The sequence below is a fragment of the Cyrtonyx montezumae genome, unplaced genomic scaffold, assembly GCF_038088225.1.
Source record: "Cyrtonyx montezumae isolate F1298 unplaced genomic scaffold, pur_monq_1.0 scaffold_16, whole genome shotgun sequence".
Classification (NCBI taxonomy): Eukaryota; Metazoa; Chordata; class Aves; order Galliformes; family Odontophoridae; genus Cyrtonyx; species Cyrtonyx montezumae.
Window position 1 is genome coordinate 13,023,155 of NW_027071892.1, and position 20,900 is coordinate 13,044,054.

A 20,900-nucleotide genomic window follows, 5' to 3' on the forward strand; every position below is an offset into this window, starting at 1 on the left:
TGCACGAACCCCTCCTCACATGATCCCAGCAGAACAGCCCTGCTGCCTTGCAGTCATCTCTGCCTCCACCTGCTAATGCTTCCAGCGTCTTTCCTCCTCGTCTCCCCTTCTCCTCCCCACCACACTGCTCTTTCACAGCATCTACCGTGCCTCCTTCCCTTAAGCTTCAGGGAATCCAGAAAAAAACAAACAAAATAAGCTGCTATTTCGAGACCACGGATCATTTGGAAGAAATACATGGTATGAACATACCCGATTCACAGGACACCTTTGGGGAAGGAGCTATTGGGAAACATGGGCTTGGAATAAAGGAGGCTGCAATGTACTTTTTCATAGGCCACACAGGTAGTGAGGCATATTAAAATATGTAAAATATATATTTTTCCATATTTTAACAGCATGGATCCAAAACAAAAGGTTATTCCTAACGGGTGTGGTCAGACCCAAGCATTAGTCTCCACCATCCTCCCACTCCCATCCACTCGTAGCAGGATGAAATTCAAACCAAAATGCCTATTTCCCTGCCCTGGGAACAGCAGATGGAAGTGGGGAGGGAAGGGGAGACCCTTCTGACAAGGAGTAGGATGCCACTAAAGGAAACTCTTTTCCACGTATTCATCTCACACGATGATTTCTACGGTCCATCTGTTTCCCAGCTCTTGAGCATCGTCCACGACGACTCTGGAGGCTCCTCAGGTATCTTCTCCCATCTGGAACGTCACCCACGGCTGTGAGGGGCTCGGGGGGGGGGGCAGGGGCAAGGAAGTAATCTTGCAACTCGTACTGCAGACAGAGCTCAAATCCTGGACACGAGGGGGTGATGGAGCCACCGAGCCCAGAGAGAAGCAGCCAGTTAAGTTCCCTTTGTAGAATTTTTTTTTTTCCTTTTCTATTTTCTTCCTTTTTTTTTTTTTCCACTTTTTTTTCTTTTTTTTTTCTTTTTTTTTGTGTTTCTTTTTTTTTGTTGTTTTGTTTTTTTCTGTTTGCAAGAGAGTCGTTAAGATGCCAATTCTGGACGTGACCAAGGACTCCGGAACAACGCATAAGAGCCTCCTCCTCCCCCCCCCCCCCCGACCCTCCCCCTCTGAAAGGCTGCTAGTTCCCGCTCCGAGGGCACTAGGACGCTGCTGAAAACGGCACGGAACTGGATGAGATTTCGGCTGATTTCACGATGGTGATGACACTGGTGGTGGCAACTTTGGTCGGGGTAATAGGCCCTCGCGCCACAGTACGAGCAAAGGTCTGGAGTGCTTCGTACTTGGAGCGCAAGGCGTCCAGCTCTAGCTTCATGCTGCTGTTTTCTCTGGCCAGCTTCTCCACCTCTTGCTGCAGCTCGACCCGCTGCCTCTCCAGCTCCTCTTTCTGAGTCACGCGCTTGATGCGGCAGCTGGCGGCGTAGCCCCGGTTCTTCAGCGTGCGCCTCCGCTGCTTCAGACGGATGACCTCCTCTTTGGTGAGACCCCGCAGGTGCTGGTTCAGCTCCCGTACGGACATTGACACGAGTTCATCATCGCTCAGCACTGGGGCATTCTCTCCCGACTCCTCCTTTACCTGCAAACACCAACGGCACAGGGGTAGCAGCAGGAGAGGCTGACGGGGACAGCGGAGAGAGGGCTTCCCCTCAGCACCTGGCCAGCCCCACTGGGAACGCCCCGAAGCGTTTCACAGAGCTCGTGCTCTGCTCAGACACTGCCGTGGTGGGGTGATGCATGGCAGAGGTGTGAGTGCTGCTCCTGTCTGGGGTCAGGTCACCCTCTCAAGCCAGGGACAGCTGTGAGCCTTACACCCACTCTGAACTGAACAGTGAGACGTTTAAGGAAATAAAAGGAGATGAAGTCTTTTGCGTTCCTTGGTCAGGAATTCATACTGAACCCTAACAGGGACACCTTTTATTAGCACTGTGCCGGGATGCTAGTGCAGTGGTCTCACAAGCAGATCCACTCGTGTGCAGGGCCTCAATTCCACATTTTGTGGCTTTCCATTGAAGACTGCTCACCTGAGCACCGAGCAGAACCAAGCCCGCTTGGTTTACTTGGTCTGACTTGGTTTTTCTGACTCTGAAGGTGCTCAAGAGAGATATCAAAGGCTCATGCTTTTCTCTCAAGCATGTTTGCTACCACGGCTATTTCCAGAACCTTTAAGGCACTATTATTCCATCTCTTCAGACTGTAGGCACTTGGAATGAAGAGCCAAGACACAAGAAAAACCACAGCAGAGCATGAACAATGCACGCGTGGTCCACCTTACAACCAAGCATATCCAAAGCATTTACTGTCTTGTGGATCTGCATGAAAACAGGTGGGAGCTTCCTCTCCTCAGTGCATCTGAGCACTGAGAGAAGTGCTGCCCTGCCAGGCCTGGGAGCACTGCTATCAGGATGCTGCCAACAGCCAGAGGTCTCTCAGGCACCACATGGGACGGCCTGGCCCTACATTCCTGCAGAGAGCTCAGACTTCTAAGTACAACCAATATTCATCTACCTACCTCCTTAGAGAAATTTTCTGTAGATGATAGGAAATTACATTAGCACCCATTTGTAGGAGTCTCCCCGAAGAAGAAGAGATGGACCACGAACGACAGCACGGCTCTGGGCAGCCTCCCCCACCACCCAGCCCCCCCAGCGCGGCCTCTTCCCTACCTTTAACGCCTTGTTCGGTTTGGGATTAGTCGTCATAACCTGAGCACAGTCTTCTGGACAAAACCGCTCAGAAATCACAACTGGAAAACACAACACAAGATTTCTGGGTTACACAAATCTCAGCCACGAAGGTAGGTCAACAGAACAGACACCCAACACGCAGTCCAAAACCCCAACTCCAAAACCCCACCAAAGGAAATAAAGCCACACGAGGAGGGATTCAGAGATCAGTCCACCCTGCATAGGTGTAAAAAGGAAACACTCGTATTGATGGTCACGTTGCTTTTTAATGCTCAAGCCCTTGTATTTTGTTTTTAAGCGCAGTGAGGACAGGGCAGGGAGGGAAGGACGTGGCTCACGCCGCAGCCGTGCTGGCAGCCATGCACTGCCCAGGCCCCACTCTCTCACCTCCCTCCAGAGGCATCCGGACACTCTGGACGCACTATTAGGGACCGATTGAAGAGTTACCACTGCTCATAAAAGGCACCGAAAAGCCACAAGACACCAACTCCATTCTCATTTCGATGCTTATTAACCCAGCTTGACACTGAATCAGCAAGACGGCAATAAGCTGTCTGGTTTGTCACCTGCTCCCAGCACCGTCCCCACCCAGCGCTCCCAGAAAACCCAAACACCACGAAACAAAAGCCCCCCCCCATAGTGACAAAGCACGGCAGGAGCTCGGCTCTCCCACCACCCAATGATGCTCACAGCCAGCCCTGTGGCCCGATGCTGTCTGGCGAGGCGGACGCGTGTCCACCGACAGCATCCTCCGCCAAGACGCTGCCCTTCACGCTCACCTTAGCCGAGGACAACACCCAGCTGCAGCTCAGCAATGTCCCCCCCTAAAACCATCTCCCGCCAGCACGCCAGCACCGAGGTGCAGCGGTACCTACCCCGGGAGAGGCGGGCACAGCCGTGCCACCATCACCGCCTCCGCCCGTCGCTCCCCGCCGGGGAGGGATCCACGCCGCGTCGGTCCCCCCCCCCACACAGCACCGTCTGTCTGCCGGAGTCCTCTCCTTCCCTCTTCCCCCCCCCCCCAAACCCCGGTCGGGCCCAAACCCTCCCCATTTCCACGTCTGCGTCGTGTCACACATCCTAATCATTCATGAAAAATCCAGCCAAAGCATCCCAAGCATGATTCCCGTCTGATAGTTGCCATGGTGACCTTGGGAAAGTAGCCAACCCCGAGACAGTCGTCATGGCAACAGAGAAGCCCAAAAGCAATAATGACTTCAGGTCATGTCTGTGCAAAGACATCACCAAGTCGGAGGAGAGTAAACAAACTCATTCATAGCCACGAACGGGGTGCGGAGGGAGCAGGGCGCCAAGGTGGGCTGCAGGACAGCACCCCGATGTCGGGACGTGCCTTCAGGTTCCTCCTCTGCTGCTCAGCCCGAGACAGCCCAGTGTCACGCGTCCGCCAGAGGAGGGCCAAGGACAGCAGCGTGCCCCAGCCCCGCCGTGATGAATGGAGCTCAGAGCAAGCAGTGCTTCCCCGAGCCCCGCTCTGCCCTCCTCCCCACATCTGCAGCCCCTCCCTTACGGCACCAGTCCCCGCAGAGCCCTCCATCGCCCGCCGACCCACTGACCCGCGCCAGGCTCTGCCTTCAGACCCTCCGGCCATCCTCCTCCTCCTCTTCATCGCTTCCCCTCCGCCGCCCACCCCTCCGTCCAGGCAGGCACGGAGGAGGAAGGAAAAGCTCTCAGCCGGGCCGAGGGGAGCTGAGCTGAGCGCTGCCAGTGCGTAAAGGAAGCGTCCGGCAGCAGCCCCCTCCCTGCACGCTGCGCAGGCACTTGGTGCCATAGTTATGCAGTGAGTCACCAGCTGTTTACAGAGCTCAGCTCGCATTCCCACAGCATCAGGAACTCTTCCTTCCCTCGGCATCCCCCGGCCCTGCAAGGATGGGGTGCGCGGTGCGGCCGGAAAAGGGAAGGTCTTTGCACAGAAAGGCCTTTGATCCACACCCAGCGGGGCCTCAAAGCACCAATGGAAGGACCAAACAGGCCGTGAGGTGATGGAGGGATGCATTGCATCACAGAACAGAAGAGGTGGGAGCCCTGCGCTGGGATGGCCCTTCTGCCACCTGCCACGCTGTGACACCACGGCCTCGTCCTGCGCCTCATCCATCACGGGACGGCCCTCTGGAAGGCTGTGCTGTGCCATGCCGGATCTGCTGCCAGCACTGGGGCTGGAAGGCGGGTGAGCTCTGCAGGGAACGGCTCTCTTCAAACACGGACAGGACCACGTGCCATCTGCAGCAGGTGGAGCTGCAGGTGCACTCCCAACACCACATCGCCTTGGGTGAGCCATGGAAGCAGGGGACACGCCGAGCTGTAGGGACCCACACGGAGCACCGAGTCCAAGCCCTGGCTCCACGCTCCCAAACTCCCAAACCTAAACCCAATCCCAAACCCTACGTCTGGGAGCAGAGTCCCAGCACACCCTGAGCTCTGGCCGTGCCCACTGCCCCCTGGAGCACAGCCCTTCCCTGACCCCTCCCCTGGCAATCCACGCCACTCCCCCAGGCCCTGGCACTGAACCCCTGCACTGATCAGACCCTGTCCACCAGTACCACTCATGCTGCTCAGCTCCAAGTGACACAGCATCCCCAGAGTTAGGAAGCAAAAGCCCCAGGATAACAGCAGATCACCCCACAGACACTAGGTGATGTCCCCCAACCACACTGCTCCGGGGTCTGCTGGGACACCACCTGCAATCTGATTACTACAGCCCTTATAGTCTTTCTCCTATTGCTGCCCATCTTTCCTTAATTGCATTCGCTGCATCACGTCTCAAATTAGGAGCTCAGCTTTTTGGAACAAGGGCCGCATTACATCTTTCTCCTGTAAGCAGCGTGACACACTTAGGACGCTCCATAAATAAAGCAGCGAGTAGTAATACACCAATGGTGTGTGCAAAGGCTTCCACGGCTCTCTCCATGCTTGGATCCACAGCCAGTGTTTTGACTGTGGGTTGCATAAAGAGCCCTTGTAATTCTGCAATAAAGTTGTCCATCAGCAGCCTCGCCAACGCCCTCGCCCTCTCTCAGGCTCCTGTGCCACCGGCAGCATCCCCCCCAAAACACAGCACCCCAACATCTCGATGCCAAGGATCTCAGCCCAGAGCACCTTGCGATCACTGTGCCCTGAAGGGGAAGGCAGCAGAAAGCAGTGGGGAGGCACAGCTCTCCATGTGAGGTTTGTAATTAAGGGGAAAGGAAACATGCCAGAGTGCAACTTCAGACTTTCCACGCTACGGAGCTCTCAGAGCACGTTACGCACTGAGGGATTACCATCAAGTCACTGCCGACACCCAACTGCTGCGGACCAACTCCAGTTTTAAAGCTCTTTCTACACTGCACAAAAAACCCTGGCCAGAACACGAGGGCTTGGCAGGCAGCCCCGCTGGTGTTCAGCTTCCATCCTGAGACAAGCACAGCAAACTGAAAACACGCACCCCTCACCTTCAGCCGGGCCAGCAACGACTTCCAGAGGGCAGAAAAACAGCGAAGCGCTCGAGCAGCAGCAGGGATCTCTGCCATCAAACCTCAGCACAGAGCTGAGTGATGCGGGGAATACTCCTCTCATTCCCAAACACAGGGACTGGATTGCTAGGCAGCTGCTCCAGCAAGGCGCTCAAATGCCAGCTTTATCCCCAGGTTATCCTCAGCTCCACACGTGCTCACTGAGGGCACCTCCAGACCCAACAGGTGAAGGCAGCTCCTGTTCTCATCTTTGCACCTCCGTGGATCCCCAGCATACCCGTCCCTCAGCCATCATGTGGAAACCCTTTCCCTGCTCCAACGCGCCCTGTGGGGCAGACTGACACCTGTCACTCATTTGTAAGGAGGGAGGGGAGGGCCACGCTCCCGGCGTGAATCAGAGAGCAGGAGCATATGCGAGGCAGTATACTTGACACGAACAGAGAGAAGACACAAGGAGGGGTGAGTCACTGTTTACTGTTCTAGAGGAGCTCCGCGCAGCCCTCGCCCAGCTGGCCAGCTTTCCATTTCCCTTATGGATCGGAACCAGCATCCAGCAGCAGAGAGGAGCTTCACGAACCTTCAGAGCAAAGGCGAGAGCTGCCAGGACACAGCTCTCTGAGGCACTCTCTGGGGAAGCCTGGACAGAGATCAGACAGCCCTCGGTGGTTGGGTAAACAGCCTCGTCAGATGCTGCAGAGCCTGCAGTCAGCGAGAGGAGCACCAGGAGGGCACGCTGCACCAATCACAGCTGGGACCTCCAGGAGGAGGTGGCCGAAGGGGACAGGTACGCCACAGGAAGCACTGCTGCTCACCAACCACAGGATGCAGCACATTTTCCATCGTGCTACACTAGAGTCACGTCTCAGCATCGCTAGCCCAGGTAAGCTGAGCCTGCGAGCAGCAGCCAGCTCACCCATACACACAGCAATGCAAGGATGGGTCGGGATTCCCAGTGTCCCCATGCCATGGCCAACCATCAGGTCAGACACCTACACCTGCTGCACAGCAGAGTGGCACTCAGGTCCTGCAAGCACCACAGGGACTTGCTATGCCCACCGTCCCACTGCTCAGGAGCTCAGCAGCACGGGGACAGCTCCCAGCTCTCCCCCAGCCCTCACATTTACGGCCGTGGAGCTGCACGGCTTCACGCTTGGAAGGCTCTGCGCTGGGGTTTGAAGACAGCCTGAAACAATAGCTCAGACAGAAGTGGAAACCGCCGGCTCATCTCAACAGGGTGCTGAGCCGGAGACTTCCTGAGAATGGAAAGCGCTCGAGCACTTCACAGCTGGATGGTTACAGCACAGCCCACGGACCCCGAGTGAGTGCCGTGGGCCAGCACTCCCAGCCGTCCCCTCCCACTGCCCCAACGCGGCCAGAGCCCCACGCTGCCCACTTCCACACCGCCGTTCATCGCTCCCCGACGCACAGCGGAGCGTCCCGTGCTTTCCCTTTCACACAGCACTGAGCTGCAACAGATTGCTGAGGGGGAACGGGATGAAACGCACCAAACCAGAGCGAGGGGCGAGCAAGAAGCTGACAACGCGCTGCCTGGCTCAGAAATACCACCCAAGCGGGGTGCGAGCTCGCACTAGCACAGCCACGTAACACACCAAGGTGAGCTGTCGGCTACGGAGAGCCGCCGTGCCCCATCCTCGTAGGGATTGTGATGACAATCAGTTAGCACCCAGCACCCTGGCAGGTGCAGGCAGAGTTAACTCCGCTGCCTCCCGGCCCTGCGCGGCGCCATTGGGCAGCGGCAGCGTCCATCACAGCGAGGAAGTGACTGCGCGGGGAAGGAGCTGTGCTGCGCGGGGCTGGGGGACGCGGAAGGAGAGGGGAAAAGCACCGACGCTCAGCGCTGCGAGCAGACACTGCCAGGTAATGAATGCCACGGAGTGCCCGGGGAGCATCGATGGCACCGACAGCACGCAGCTGCCCTCGGCCGCGTCCCACCTGCTCCCAGCCCCGCTGGGGCCGCCGGCTGCGCTCACAAGGTGACAGGGGCAGGTGACAGCAGCACAGAGGCCCCGTAGCTTTCTGTGACAGCGCTGCCCAACGGGCCCGTTCCCGATTCGGGACCTGGTGGCCTGCTTTCGGCGCGGCTCTGGGACAGCCCCGCGGGAGGCAGCGGGAGGAGGGCGGCCCTCCCGCAGCACTGCTCTCGGTTCCCCTCCCCGGCGGCCCCACGCCGCTCTCCAGCTCTCACCCTATCTCCACGAGGAGCTCGGAACGGGCTTTCCCCCAACCCCACGCCCGAGCAATAACAGTCATCAGCACCATCGCCATAATAAACCCCCGACCGCCCCGTGCAAAGGCGGCTCACGCGAGGAGCACGCGGCAGTGCCCCCCACGCCACGGGCAGCAGCCACACGCGGGGCCGTGGGCTTTGGGCCGGGGTCGCGCTCCCACGTCCCTCGCGCGGCGCGGTATTTCCAACCGTCCGCCGCCACGGCAGCTTCACCCCGCTCTATTTTAAGCGGCTCCCGGGGATCAAAACGCGGCACGGAGCGCGTGCAGCGCGTCCCCAACTCGCGGCAACTTTCTTCGGGCGGAGGGGCGCGGGAGAAGGACCGCACCTTCCCCCCCCCCCACGCCACGTGCCGCCGGGCCCGGTGCCGCGCGGCCCGCGCGGGGCGGCGGCCCCACGTGCCGGCGCGGTGGTGACTCAGCACTTTCCGCTCAGTCTCCGCGGGCGCGACCCCGCCCGGACGGCACCGAGCGGGCACCGGCGGCTCCGCGATGCGGCCGGATCCCCCCTTCCTTCCCCGGTCCCGCAATACCTCCACTCACACTCCCCCCCCCCCCCCCCAAACGCAAGCGGCGGCGAAAGCAACGCCGCGCGCGCGCGCCGCCCCCCCACCCCCCCCCGCAACCCGGCCCCACCCCACCGCCGTGCCCGCGCCCGGTGCTCACCTGCGTGCCGGCGGGAGCGCGCGCGCGCGCCCGGAGCCGGTTGGGGGCGGCGGCGTGCGGCGGGGGGCGGCGGCGGGGGCGCTGCTGGGGCTCCGCTGCCTCCCTGCGCGCCAGTCCCGCGGACAACAACAAGCGCGGGGCGGCCCCCTCCCCCCCGCCGCGCCGCCGACCAACCAGCGCCCCCGCCGCTTCCGGCATGGCGCGTCACCGCGCGCGTCACCCCCGCCCCGCCCCGCCCCGCCCCGCCCCGCCCCGGCCGCTCCGCCGCGTCACCGCCGGCCCCGCCCACGCGGTTCATTCATGGTTGGGCGAAAAGGGGGCGGGGAGTCGTGACGTCACGAAGCCACGCCCCCTTCTCGGTCGCCGCTGCGTAGCGCTGAGCGCCGTGCCCCACGCGTGGGGGCGGGCGCGGGGATGTGGGGACGGGGGTCGGGTCGTGGCCGCCGTGGGTCCTCCCCGCTCTCTGAGGAGTTGCCGCGCCCGCAGCGCCGTCCCGATGGCGTTTTGGGTCTCGGTAGCATCCAACAGAGGGCACAACGCCCCAAAGGTCATCGAATCGCGGGGTCGGTCGTTACGGTTGGGAAAGACCTCTGGGGTCACCGAGCCCCACCGCAGCCCATCCCCGCTGTGCCCGCCGGTCTCAGTGCCGCAGGGACGGCGGTCCCAGCGCTCCCCGGGAGCAGAGCCTTTTCCCAGCGTCCAAGCTGACCCTCCCCTGCTGCAGTTTGAGGTCAGCGCAGGTGGTGGTGCAAAGCCGACAGCCTCCGTCGAAACCGGGCTCCCGTTGCAGGGCTATTTACGGCTGCATTCGTGCTGGCTCTTTGCAGTTTGCTCTTTTCAGCCCCGGGGCCAAGCCTCCTCAAATAGCCGCAGCCGAGGGCCGCAGTCGGACTTGGTGTAAGGTTTCACCTTTCGCCGCTCCCTTTGCTCAACGTGAGACGTGGGGTGCCCCACGTATGGCAAAGCACGAGTGAGTGGGGCAAAGCAGGCTGTCGGGAACCCCCCCCCCCCCGGGCTGGGACTGAGCTAACAGAGTGAGTTAAAGCTTCCACGCGGTGACACGGAGCTGCAGCACTGCTGGTTTCACCCCTTCCATGTTTGCAGGCTCTGGTTAAAATCCAGCTGTGAGTGCTGTGCTGGGCTCGGGGTTCAAGGGCAGGTCCGAGCCAGCCCTGAGCTCCCTGCTGAGCTCTGGATGGGTTTTGCATCATCTCTGTTTGGGTGTGGTATGGCCACAGAGGTCGTGGTCCCATCCAGGGCTCCTCGGTGAGGTGGTGGCTCTGAGGGGTGGCTGTGTCTCACCCCCTGCGGTGATCCAAAGCAGAACGTTGTCCCCCAGCTTTGCAAGGATGGGGCTGAGTGTGTTGTGCACGGCTTTGGGACGGGGGGGTTACTGGAATTGAGCTTCTGGGCAGATTGGCCATTCACAACAGATCTGGCTTTTTATTTTCATTCCCTGGAGAAAGCAGCTCTGCTCCAAAGTTCTGTTGTCCTTTGCTGCTGACCTTTAGACTGCAGTGGCCTTCAAAGGCAAACAACGAGCAGCTCTGATCCTCCTTAGCCAGGAGAGCATGAGCACACAGCACCTGGTGAAAAAGAAGGGGACAAGAGGGGCCTTGCTTTGGGGGCGTGGGGAGCCGTGGGGCAGCCCTCGTGCTGTGCGCTCAGGACAGGTCAGGCTCCACGGAGCATTCAGTGCAGACGTCTCTTTGCCCTCTGCTCGCCCTGAAGTGCTCTGATCCTTTTCAGGGGAAGGTTGGAACTGTGAATGCGCAGCGCGTGGGGAAACGGAAGGAAACCGTTCAGCGCCCGTGTTCTCCAGCATGGGGCTTCGGAGCAGCGCTGAGCGTGGGTCTATCTGTGCATACAGACGCACGGCAAAGCCGAGCAGACGAGCGAGCAGCTGAGAAGTCAGCTGAGAGCCGAGTTGTGCTGCGCTGCTATTAGAGAGCAGCGGTAGGCGCCGGGCAGCTGCTCGGTGTTTTACGGCGGAGCAGGCAGCGCTGCAGCGTTGGGAGCCCTGTGCTGTGCTGTGCTGTGCCGCCCGCACTGCCGCCCGCCCGCAGCCACAGCGCGAGAGGAGACACGTGTATGTAAGCGCCCGGCGTGGCCGGGGGCCCTGCACCCATCCTGCGGCATCGCGGTGGCCTTGCATGTGTGAGCGTGTGTGCCCGGGCCGGTGAAATGCCGGCGTGGTTGGGCTTGGCGTGCCGGGGTGACCGCGGTCTGCGAGGATGCTCACTGCGTCCCGTCCCCACCACCAGCCCCGTGGCACAGGATGGGTGCTACACAGGATGGGTGCTACACAGGATGGGTGCTACACAGGATGGGTGCTACACAGGATGGGTGCTGCGGGGTGCTGGGCCGGTTTGTTTTTTTTTTTGGTGCGGGGCCGGGGGAGGGCCGACGGGGATCAAATCTGTCCAGCGTTGTGCTGAGCTTGTGCAGATTGCGGCGTGCAGGGCAGTGAGGTCTGGGCGCTTTGGCTGGAGATGGAGAGGAGGAAGTTGTGTCCTTGTTTCTAGCGCTGGGGTTGCTCCCTGCAGTCAGCAGGAGCGGGGGCTCTCGGTTGCTCGCAGTCTGGAAGATGTTTGCCTGAGAAGTTTCTGAAATCATACGGTATCAGTAGGAGGCAAACATTGATGGCGTGTTCCCTGCTGTCCCTCAGCCAGCCCTCCCCAGGCTGAAAGGTCTGACTCAGGGCTTTGGGCACGAGCAGAGGATGCTCCACACCTCACAGCCCCCAGCACTGTGACCCAGTGGGCAGTGGGCTCTCTCTTTTTCTTTCCATCTTCTGGAAATGCTGCAGCCCATAAATTCAGAGCTGGGCAAAACTCGTTGCAGGAACACTGCCAGCACCCCAGAGCAGGTGGAGTTCGGCCTGGTGGTGCTTGGTACTGCAGCAGAACCTTGTGGCTGCCTCTGTGCTGTGGTGGGGTTGGGCATGGGCAGCTCCAGACAGAGCCATCCTCAGTGCCACAAGTTTGCAGAGCACATCTCATCCAATGCACAATGCTCTGCATCAGGCACAGGGAAGCCTTGCATGAACTTCCAGCCATAGCCATGCACGCTTCATCTCTCTCCCCTCTCTTCAGCCCCAGGACGATGAGGTCATACCAGAAGCTGAGGACGGTGGTGGTGCCACAGCTGGTAGTGAGCCAGGACGAGGAAGAGGAGGAGGAGAATGTGGCCACCCCAACACCTGCTGGCCACAGCAAGCTGGCCCCGTGGTGGGTGGGCAGTGGGCTGCTGGTCACTGCTGTGCTGCTGAGCACCATCACTGTCTGGGTGCTGCGACAAGTGTCCGGGGGCTGGCACGGCCCCGCACCACCCCCCCAATGCCACCTGGTCCCTGAGAGCCACCGCTACGACTGCTACCCCGAGAGGAGCATGGTGGTGACCCAGGAGCTGTGCGAGAGCCGGGGGTGCTGCTTCATCGAGACCCTCCCTGCAGTGGGGGGCAAGCGAGGGGTGCCCTGGTGCTTCTACCCACCCGACTTCCCCAGCTACATGGTGCAGAGCCTCAACCAGACACCACTGGGCATGGCGGGGCTGCTGGTGCGCAGGGAGAAGGCCTATTACCCCCGGGACATCCCAGTGCTGAGGATGGACGTGGAGTTCCAGACAAACACACGGCTTCGCATCAAGGTGAGCTCGCCTTCAGCTCTCTTCCAGAGCTCTGCACTCTGTCCCATGTCTGTAGGTGACCAGAAGGGCTGGCAGCGGCTTTGCTCCCAGCATGAACACACATGTCCTCAGTGAGCACCTCCAGCCCTTTGTCCTCCTGCTTTGCTGGTATTCATAGTGTCTTTACTCCCACTTCCAGATCACTGATGCAGCCAAGCCCCGGTATGAGGTGCCCCTGGATGTTCCCCAAGTGATGAAGAGAGCAGAAAACCCCATCTACAGCCTGGAGTTCTCCCAGGACCCCTTTGGGGTTCTGCTGCGGCGCCAAGGGACGGGGACAGTGCTGTAAGAGCCCACCTCCTCTATGTGTCCTTCCCTCAGTGGGATCCAGTGTGCCCCACGAGGGCTTTCCTTAGGGAAAAAACTCACCTATGCATCGCAGTCCATTAGTTATCAGTGCTTTCAATCCTTGCTGCAAACTGTGGTGCTCACATGGGGACACAGCAGCGTGTGGCCATGCAGGACTGGGTGGGGACAGCACCTGTCCCCAGATCAGTGCAGTACACCCAGATCCTCATCAGTGTCATGGAGCGTGTCTCGAATTTGGCACAGCTGTGGGATGCACGACCCGGTGTGCCACCAGAGAGGGACCTGGAGGCTTGGGAAAAGGACTGCAGCTCTGCCTGCTTGGTCTCGCTTTTGTGTTTCTCCAGAGAGCTGTCCATGGTGTGGGAACTCCTCAGCAAGTGCTGGGTCAGGGCTTTTGGGGAAAGAACCACCAGTGGCTTCCTTGTGCTGCTCCAGTCGCCTCCGTGGCACTGCCCATGCTGAGCCATGGGGACCTGCAGCTGCTCAGCCCAGGGCAGGGCGTCCCAGCACCTCCCTGGGTCGTGTCCTGTCCTCCTCCCTCCCACTCTGGGCCCTGTGGTCTGTTCTTTCCTCAGGAGCTGCTTATCAGAGAGGGCAGGCGGAGAACTCTGCAGCCGCATCGCCTCGGTGGTTAATTATAACCGGAGTGGAAACTGCCGGTGTCAAATGAACGGCTGAGCCGGGTCGGGCTGGCAGGGGTCAGGCTGTGCCACCACCCAGACCCCACTCTGCCCTGCCAGCTCAAAGGCATCGGGGCGTGGAAGCGGGATGGGACGCACTGCTTTGCTGCCATCGAGACGCTTCCAGAGGGAAGGGCGCATCGCTGTGAGAGGACCCAGTCCCCTGGTGACCCTCTCTCCTGCTGTGTCACCCTGCAGGCTCAACACCACCGTGGCCCCTTTGATCTTCGCAGACCAGTTCCTGCAGATCTCCACGGCGCTGCCCTCCAGGTTCCTGTACGGGCTGGGGGAGCACCGCAGCACCCTGCTGCACAGCCTCGACTGGAGCACCCTCACCCTCTGGGCCCGTGACGTGGCCCCCACGGTACCCCTGGGACAGGGAGTGGTCACGGGGAGGATTTTGGTGCAATTGCAAAACAAGCGTCCTGATGGCCCTGAGCGCTTTCTGGTCCATGCAGCAGGTTGTGGTGCAGCTGCCCTGGGCACAGCTCAGCAGTGTGCAAGGGAGAAGCAGCTCCCGTGGCTGCCAGCTCCAAAACTGTCCTCCCCCTCCCCCCGCCGGGACCTCCATGGGGTGACAGATGCTCGGCTGGGTGGTGGTAGCTGATGTGACTTGGGAACGTTGGTTAGCCCAAGTCTCAAGGCTCTGGGCTGAGCTGCTCTGCTCTGGAGCTGCTCTCTCACCAGGCAACCCCTGCTTGCAGGAATCCTTCAACCTGTACGGCGCTCACCCCTTCTACCTGCTGATGGAGGAGGGCGGCGATGCCCACGGGGTTTTCCTCCTCAATAGCAACGCCATGGGTAGGTGTGTGGCATCGGTTCGGGACCTTGGGGCAAGAGGAAGCCATAAAAGGGAAAAGATGTGGTCTGATGGCTCCGTTATTGAGCTGAGCCATCTGTTTCCTGGCTAAAGCGAGGCTCTTTAGCAACTGCCGAGCAGTTTAACCACACGCCCAGCTGCTGAATTGCCGTCAGAAAAGCGAGTCCCTCACATGCAGCTCTGTGCCCATTTCCCATCTGCCCAAAGCAGCCTTTCCCTGAGGCTCTCAGGGTGTGATTCCTGCCCGCACTGGGAATGCCACCTGTCTCCCGTGCTGTCCCCAGCTGTGCCGCCTGTGCCCTGCAGCACCCTCCTGCTGGTAGCCCCACAGGGTCCTGCTTTGCCAGGGATGGCACTGGCAGCCACCTATTCCCCCCAGTATCCATCTGGGACCGTGCTGCTCGCAGCAGGGCTCCAGCTGTGCTCGGCTTCAGTGCATCTCTGCTTCCCGGGGTGAGTGTGTGGCAGAGCACAGGGAAATGTGTCACCCAGCTGAGGTCTGAGGGCTCAGCCATGTGAAAAATCCAGGGCTGCCCTGAGACCTGTGTGCTGGAGCTCTCAATTCATCATTCACCTGGGAAAGGAAGTTTGAGGAGGGATGTGAAGGAAGGCATGCACTTGGTCTTTAAGTGGGGGCTAACAGAAGGCACAGCTTTCAACTTTGTGGTGCTGTAAGCCCCAGGCACCTGCAGGGCTTTCTCCTTTCCTGATCATTGTGGTGGTGCTGGGATGCTCCCCAGCTCTCACTGTGCTTTTCTGCCCACTCTGTGAAGAGGTGGCCCTGCAGCCTGCCCCGGGCCTGACCTGGAGGACCATCGGAGGCGTGTTGGACTTTTACATCTTCCTGGGACCTGACCCCAACATGGTCATTCAGCAGTACCAGGAGGTGATAGGTAAGCACCCGCTCCTCCCCTTAGTGCCGTGCCTGCGTCACTCCACCCCATCCCCATCACTCCAGGAACACCACGAGGTCACCCCGCTTCCCGTCTCCCCTTTTCCCTTCCTCTCCCACCCCTTTCCATGCTGACATCACTTTCGGACGCACTGCAGGTTTCCCGGCCATGCCACCGCTGTGGGCACTCGGCTTCCACCTCTGCCGCTGGGGCTACGGCTCCAGCAACGAGACCTGGCAGACTGCAAGGGCCATGAGGAACTTCCAGATCCCACAGGTACCCCATGGAAGGAGGGAGGGGTGGGGGCTGGCTGCTGCTGCCTGCTCTGAGCCCGTTCCCTGCAGGATGCGCAATGGAACGACATCGATTACATGGACGGGTACCGGGACTTCACCTTCGATCCCCAGAAATTCGCCTCCCTCCCCTCACTGGTGGAAGATCTCCACAAGCACGGGCAGCACTATGTGATGATCCTGGTACTTGGCTCACTCGTGCACAGGGCTGTCGTTGTTCCAGAGCTGGGCTCGGTGGCTGCAAGGCAGGGATTGGGGGCAGCTCATGGCCTGCGTGGTGTGAGCCAGCTCCAGGAATGGGTTTTTTTTTTGTCAGCATCTGCAGTCTGCCATTGGAAATCCCCCGTAAGGACTTGGAGCGCTGAGTTATGCTCCACGTTATTGTGCTGTGGGAGCGTTGGGAGGTGGGCTCCACGTCTTCGTGGGCAGAGGGGCCGTGACCCTCAACTCGTGGGTGCTCAATGCGGGAATCCCCACTTCCCCACCGGCGCTGGGGCTCTCGTGACCCCAGTGATGTCCCACTGCCAGGAAATGGGATGTGGTTCTGCTCATTGCAGGCAGCAACGACCGGGGCTCCTGGGGTGGAGCAGACCCTGGGAGGGGACGTTGGGTTCCCCCAGGCAGATTGAAGTCCCCTTCGTAGCCCAAGCCATGACCTGATGCTTCTTGCATAAGCGCATGATTTCTTATATTTAACCCCCCTCTTCCTCCCCAAAACTCTGTAACGGGTCCTCGGCACTTGGAGAAGTGACATTTTAGAAAATGAGCCTGGAAGTGTTGAAGCAAGTTTCTGTTCCTCTTGGTTGAAACAGTCGCCGCGTGCGGGCTCTGGCTGCCCCTGCCTTGGCTGTGCTCTCTGACTCACAGTGGCGTTGCGGGGGGAAGGGGCTGGGAGGCACTGACCCTCTGCTCCATCTCCAGGACCCCGGCATCAGCAGCACCAGCCCGCGGGGCTCCTACTGGCCTTTTGATGAAGGCTTGAGACGCGGATTGTTCCTAAACACCACGCAGGGGCAGCCACTCATCGGGCAGGTGAGGAGCTGGGGGAAATCCTGAGGGCTTTGCAGGAGTCAGGCTGGGATTTCTTCCCCCCCTGCTGGAGGAGGAGGAGGAAGGTGGCTGACTGCCAGGGCTCAGTCCTGCTCTCAGCTTTCCACATTTCACCTCGTGGCATCTCCACCCGCCTCCAGAGCCAGCTCCTGCCCGGGGCAAGTCATATGAGTGCAGTGAGGTTGGTGGTGCTGCCCGAGGCCGGTCATCTGATCCTCTCCCTTCCTGTTTTTGAGATGGGAAGAGGTTGTCTGTGATGCTCAAGTGCCTCCAATCTGCTCCGGACCCACAGATGGTTTATTACACATTTGCAGCCTCTTGCTCCTCCTGGCTCTCGCTCTCCCACTATAACTCTTAGCAGCCTAAAACAAAGGGGAAAAATGACCCAACCCTGTAATTCCTGGAGCGAGGTGAAGCACATAGAAATCACAGCTCTTCCCCATTCCTTGGTGCCTGCAGGTGGACGCTGCTCTCCAGCTCACCCTGCGGTGCTCAGGAACCTGGATGCGCACAGCCTGGATTTTACCACTGGTTTTATTGCCTGTTTCATCCCTGGCTCCTTCAGCACGCTCACAGTCTGCGGGTATCCCCTTCCCCTCAGCGTTCTGCCCTGCTCAACACGTCCCTTCCCCGCAGGTCTGGCCCGGCTACACCGCCTTCCCTGACTTCTCCAACACGGACACACACCAGTGGTGGCTGGAGAACCTGCAGCGTTTCCACAGCCACGTGCCCTTCGACGGCCTCTGGATCGTAAGTGCTCCCTGTTGGCTGGTGCCATCTCCCTGCTCCATTCCCCCAGGAGCCGCTTTTCTGGCTTGGTTGCGTTTTGGCAGGGCACCACCCCACGTCTGTGACCACCCGTGTGTGTGCTGGGACCCCATCACACTGCTCTGTGGTTTTTATAGGACATGAACGAGCCGTCCAACTTCATGGATGGGTCTGAGGAGGGCTGCCCACCCGGAGAGCTCGACAGCCCCCCGTACACGCCGGGTAAGGAGGGCAGTGAGATGCAGGCTGTGCTGGTAGGTACCGCGTGCTCTCACCGTGCTCAAAACTCAGTGCTGTGGAAGAAAACCACTCTTCCAAAACATCACATCTCTGTTCCTCACCCTGAACATGCCCATCCCTGCTCTCACGTGCCGACCTGCACACCCGAGCATTGCACGCTTGTGGCTGTACCAGGGATGGGAGCTGCTGGGAGAGCTCAGTCTGCAGCACTGGGGGATCTGTACCCCTCACCCTCCCCACCAAATGCCAATGGCGGCTGTCCCTCCCGGCAGCCGTGCTGGGCGATTCCCTGTCCGCCAAGACGGTGTGTGCCTCGGCAAAGCAGAACGCCTCAGTGCACTACAACCTGCACAACCTCTACGGGCTGAAGGAAGCCGAAGCGACGGCGAGGTACCCGAGCACCCCGGGGATAGGATGGGTGAAACCGTGCTGCTCAGGCATGTCAGTGTAGGGAAAGATGTGGGGTTTGAGTGCCTGAGCCAAAGGGAGATGCTGTGGCTGCTCACAGCGTCATGCAGAGGAATGAGGAGAGGAGGGAGGATGAGGCCGGTCCTGTTCCAAGCTCAGGGACCGTGCTACTCATACTGCCAGAGCTGTCCATGGATATTGAAGGGGTATGGAGACTCCTCAGGGCTGCTCTCACCTCCTGCTCTTGGGTCTCCCCATTGCCTTCCAGAGCCTTGATCCAGATCCGAGGAAAGCGTCCCTTTGTCATCTCCCGCTCCACCTTCCCCAGCCAGGGCCGCTACTCGGGACACTGGCTGGGTGACAACAGGAGCCAGTGGAAGGACATGTATTACTCCATCCCAGGTGAGTGCTACGGTCTCACAGCCCTGTCCTTTCCCAGAAAGCACCCCGTCCCCCAACAGCAGCCCTTGCATCCTGCATTTGGGAGGTGGAGACTGCAAATCTCCCCATCTCTGTCCCCCTGTCTGCAGGGATGCTGAGCTTCAGCCTGTTTGGGATCCCGCTGGTGGGGGCTGACATCTGTGGCTTCTCCAGCAGCACCTCGGAGGAGCTGTGCACCCGCTGGATGCAGCTCGGGGCCTTCTACCCCTTCTCTCGCAACCACAACACCCAGAACGAGAAGGTCCTGGGCGGGATATGGGATATGGGATGCGGGATTTGGAATGTTGGATGCTGGATTTAGAGTACGAGATGTGGGATGTAGAAGGTAGAATGCAGGGGAGATGGGGATGCGGGTGGGGATGGGGCAGTTGCTGACTCCCTGTGTATCCTCCAGGCCCAGGACCCCACAGCTTTCAGCCCCTCGGCGAGGACGGCCATGAAGGACGTACTGCTCACCCGCTACTCCCTCCTGCCCTTCCTCTACACACTTTTCCACCGTGCCCACCTGCAAGGGGAAACCGTCGCCCGACCCTTGTTCTTTGAGTAAGAGCATCCCGACGGGAGCTGGTGAGATGCTGGCTGTGGTTGGGTGGTGCAGGAGCAGCTGATAGCAGCATTATCTTCATCCCACTGCAGGTTCCCCTGGGATGTGGCCACGTATGGGCTGGACAGGCAGTTCCTGTGGGGTCAGAGCCTGCTGGTGACACCAGTGCTGGAGCCCGGAGCAGATTCGGTGTTGGGCTATTTCCCCCAGGGCGTGTGGTACGACTTCTACACGGTGAGGAGCATTATAGTTTTGGATCATTTGGATGAGGCTCTCAGGGGATGGTGAAGGGTTGGAGCATCACCAGCTGTGGGGCCTGGTACCCAAGGGGCTGCTCTCTGGCTCCATGCCTGAGCCCATCACTGTGTCCCTGTGTCCCTGATCCCCATTTGTCCTTTTCCCCTGCCCAGGGCTCCTCTGTGAACAGCAGTGGGGAGATGTTGAAGCTGTCAGCCCCCCTGGACCACCTCAACCTGCATCTCCGGGAGGGTTCCATCCTGCCCACGCAGGTGAGCTCCCTGCTGCCACCTCCCCAGGCTGGGAGCAGTCTCAGAGGAGTCCCCTGCTCCATGATGTGTCCCTCCTCAGTCCTCAGCATGTCATAGCCCTCCCCACCCCACACCGGGCACACAGCCCCACACCTCACTTTGAAATCCAGAAACCTGGGACCACCAGCAAGGCGACCCGAGGGAACCCACTGCGCCTCATTGTGGCCCTGTCCTCACGTGCCACTGCCTGGGGGGACCTCTTCTGGGATGATGGGGAGAGCCTGGACACCTTTGAGCGGGGCGACTACTCCTACCTGGTGTTCAATGCCACAGAGGTGGGATGTGGTTGGGAGGGCAGGGGGGTGTCCAGGCCGTCTCATGCTCACATCGTCTCCTCCTGCAGAACATCTTCACCTCCAATGTCCTCCATGCCAGCAGCGAGGCTGCCTATGTCACCATTGATGCAGTGAGCTTCTACGGGGTGCAGGAGCCACCCAGCAAGGTCCTCCTGGATGGGCAAGAGAAGCCCTTCTCCTACCTGGACAACCAGGTATGGGCTCACCTTGGGGTGCTCTGTCCTCGGGGTGCCCATCCCTCCTCTCCCAACCCTCTCTGGTGAGGGGCAGGAGGGCAACGACGGTGCTTCTGTGCCGTGTGAAGGGTTGAGGTCACAGCAGAAGAGCTGGAGGAGCTCAGCCACGCTGTCCCCTCATGTCCTGCAGGTCCTCACCGTCAGCGGCCTCAGCCTCGGGCTCAGCCAGGGCTTCTCCCTGCAGTGGCTGTGAGCTGGGGGGCACGGGGCTGCCCCTGCCTTGCCATGACCTACGGTGCACGCTCCTGCTGCAGTTCTCAAGGCCAGGATGGCAACACAGCATCAGGGACTGTCACCTGCTTTCATCAGCTGCTGCAGATGGGGGTGGGGGATGTGGGGATGGAGTGGGGTCCCCATGCTACGTCATCAGTGTGGAGAGACGGTGCCCCGTCTGCAATAAAGGCACGAGGAGAGCTTGGCTCCTTGGCGTCCCTCTGTCCTCACGTCCTGCCATTCTCCCCCATGCTCCCCAATGCTTTATGTTCCCCAACTCACCCTCGTGTCCCACAGTTTCCCGTATTCCCCGAACCCTCCCATTCCCCCCATGTTTCCCGCTTCACAGCCCCATGGCCCCAGAGCTGCAGTTCCACTCCAGCCCGCAAGGCGGCGCCAATCCCCCCCCACCGGCACCCGCTCCGCGGCCTC

The 20,900-nt window shown here is 60.1% G+C and overlaps 2 protein-coding genes across 5 annotated transcripts; one reads left to right on the top strand and one right to left on the bottom strand.

Moving 5' to 3' along the window:
* Positions 1-1,067: 1,067 nt before the first annotated feature.
* On the bottom strand, positions 1,068-9,124 carry MAFK (MAF bZIP transcription factor K). 3 transcript variants are annotated; one of them, XM_065732932.1, is made up of 3 exons: positions 9,043-9,124; positions 2,639-2,718; positions 1,068-1,551 (listed from the first exon to the last, which is right to left on the bottom strand). In XM_065732932.1, exons 2-3 carry the CDS (start codon positions 2,672-2,674, stop codon positions 1,117-1,119), a joined length of 471 nt encoding a protein of 156 aa, XP_065589004.1. In that variant the 5' UTR covers positions 2,675-2,718; positions 9,043-9,124; the 3' UTR covers positions 1,068-1,116. The 3 variants fall into 3 exon arrangements, with proteins under 3 accessions (XP_065589004.1, XP_065589005.1, XP_065589002.1); XM_065732933.1 differs by lacking the exon at positions 9,043-9,124 and adding an exon at positions 4,234-4,330; XM_065732930.1 differs by lacking the exon at positions 9,043-9,124 and adding an exon at positions 3,047-3,175.
* Positions 7,914-20,556, top strand: LOC136046349 (lysosomal alpha-glucosidase-like). 2 transcript variants are annotated; one of them, XM_065732895.1, is made up of 20 exons: positions 7,914-8,007; positions 12,138-12,690; positions 12,869-13,014; positions 13,917-14,082; positions 14,423-14,519; positions 15,312-15,431; positions 15,589-15,707; positions 15,776-15,907; positions 16,646-16,756; positions 17,411-17,524; positions 17,680-17,764; positions 18,055-18,172; positions 18,459-18,592; positions 18,721-18,872; positions 19,026-19,174; positions 19,268-19,409; positions 19,586-19,684; positions 19,834-19,998; positions 20,067-20,213; positions 20,386-20,556. In XM_065732895.1, the coding sequence occupies exons 2-20, from the start codon at positions 12,148-12,150 to the stop codon at positions 20,446-20,448; spliced, it is 2,802 nt and encodes a 933-aa protein (XP_065588967.1). In that variant the 5' UTR covers positions 7,914-8,007; positions 12,138-12,147; the 3' UTR covers positions 20,449-20,556. The 2 variants fall into 2 exon arrangements, with proteins under 2 accessions (XP_065588967.1, XP_065588966.1); XM_065732894.1 differs by lacking the exon at positions 7,914-8,007 and adding an exon at positions 9,938-10,012.
* Positions 20,557-20,900: the final 344 nt, after the last annotated feature.

Bases quoted from the DNA above. Each gene is read 5' to 3' on its own strand.
- MAFK (XM_065732930.1), bottom strand. The intron at 1,552-2,638 runs GTAGGGAAGAGG...TGGTGTTTGCAG, and splicing joins AACCGAACAAGGCGTTAAAG to GTAAAGGAGGAGTCGGGAGA.
- LOC136046349 (XM_065732894.1), top strand. The intron at 13,015-13,916 runs GTAAGAGCCCAC...GTCACCCTGCAG, and splicing joins CAAGGGACGGGGACAGTGCT to GCTCAACACCACCGTGGCCC. The intron at 15,908-16,645 runs GTACTTGGCTCA...CTCCATCTCCAG, and splicing joins AGCACTATGTGATGATCCTG to GACCCCGGCATCAGCAGCAC.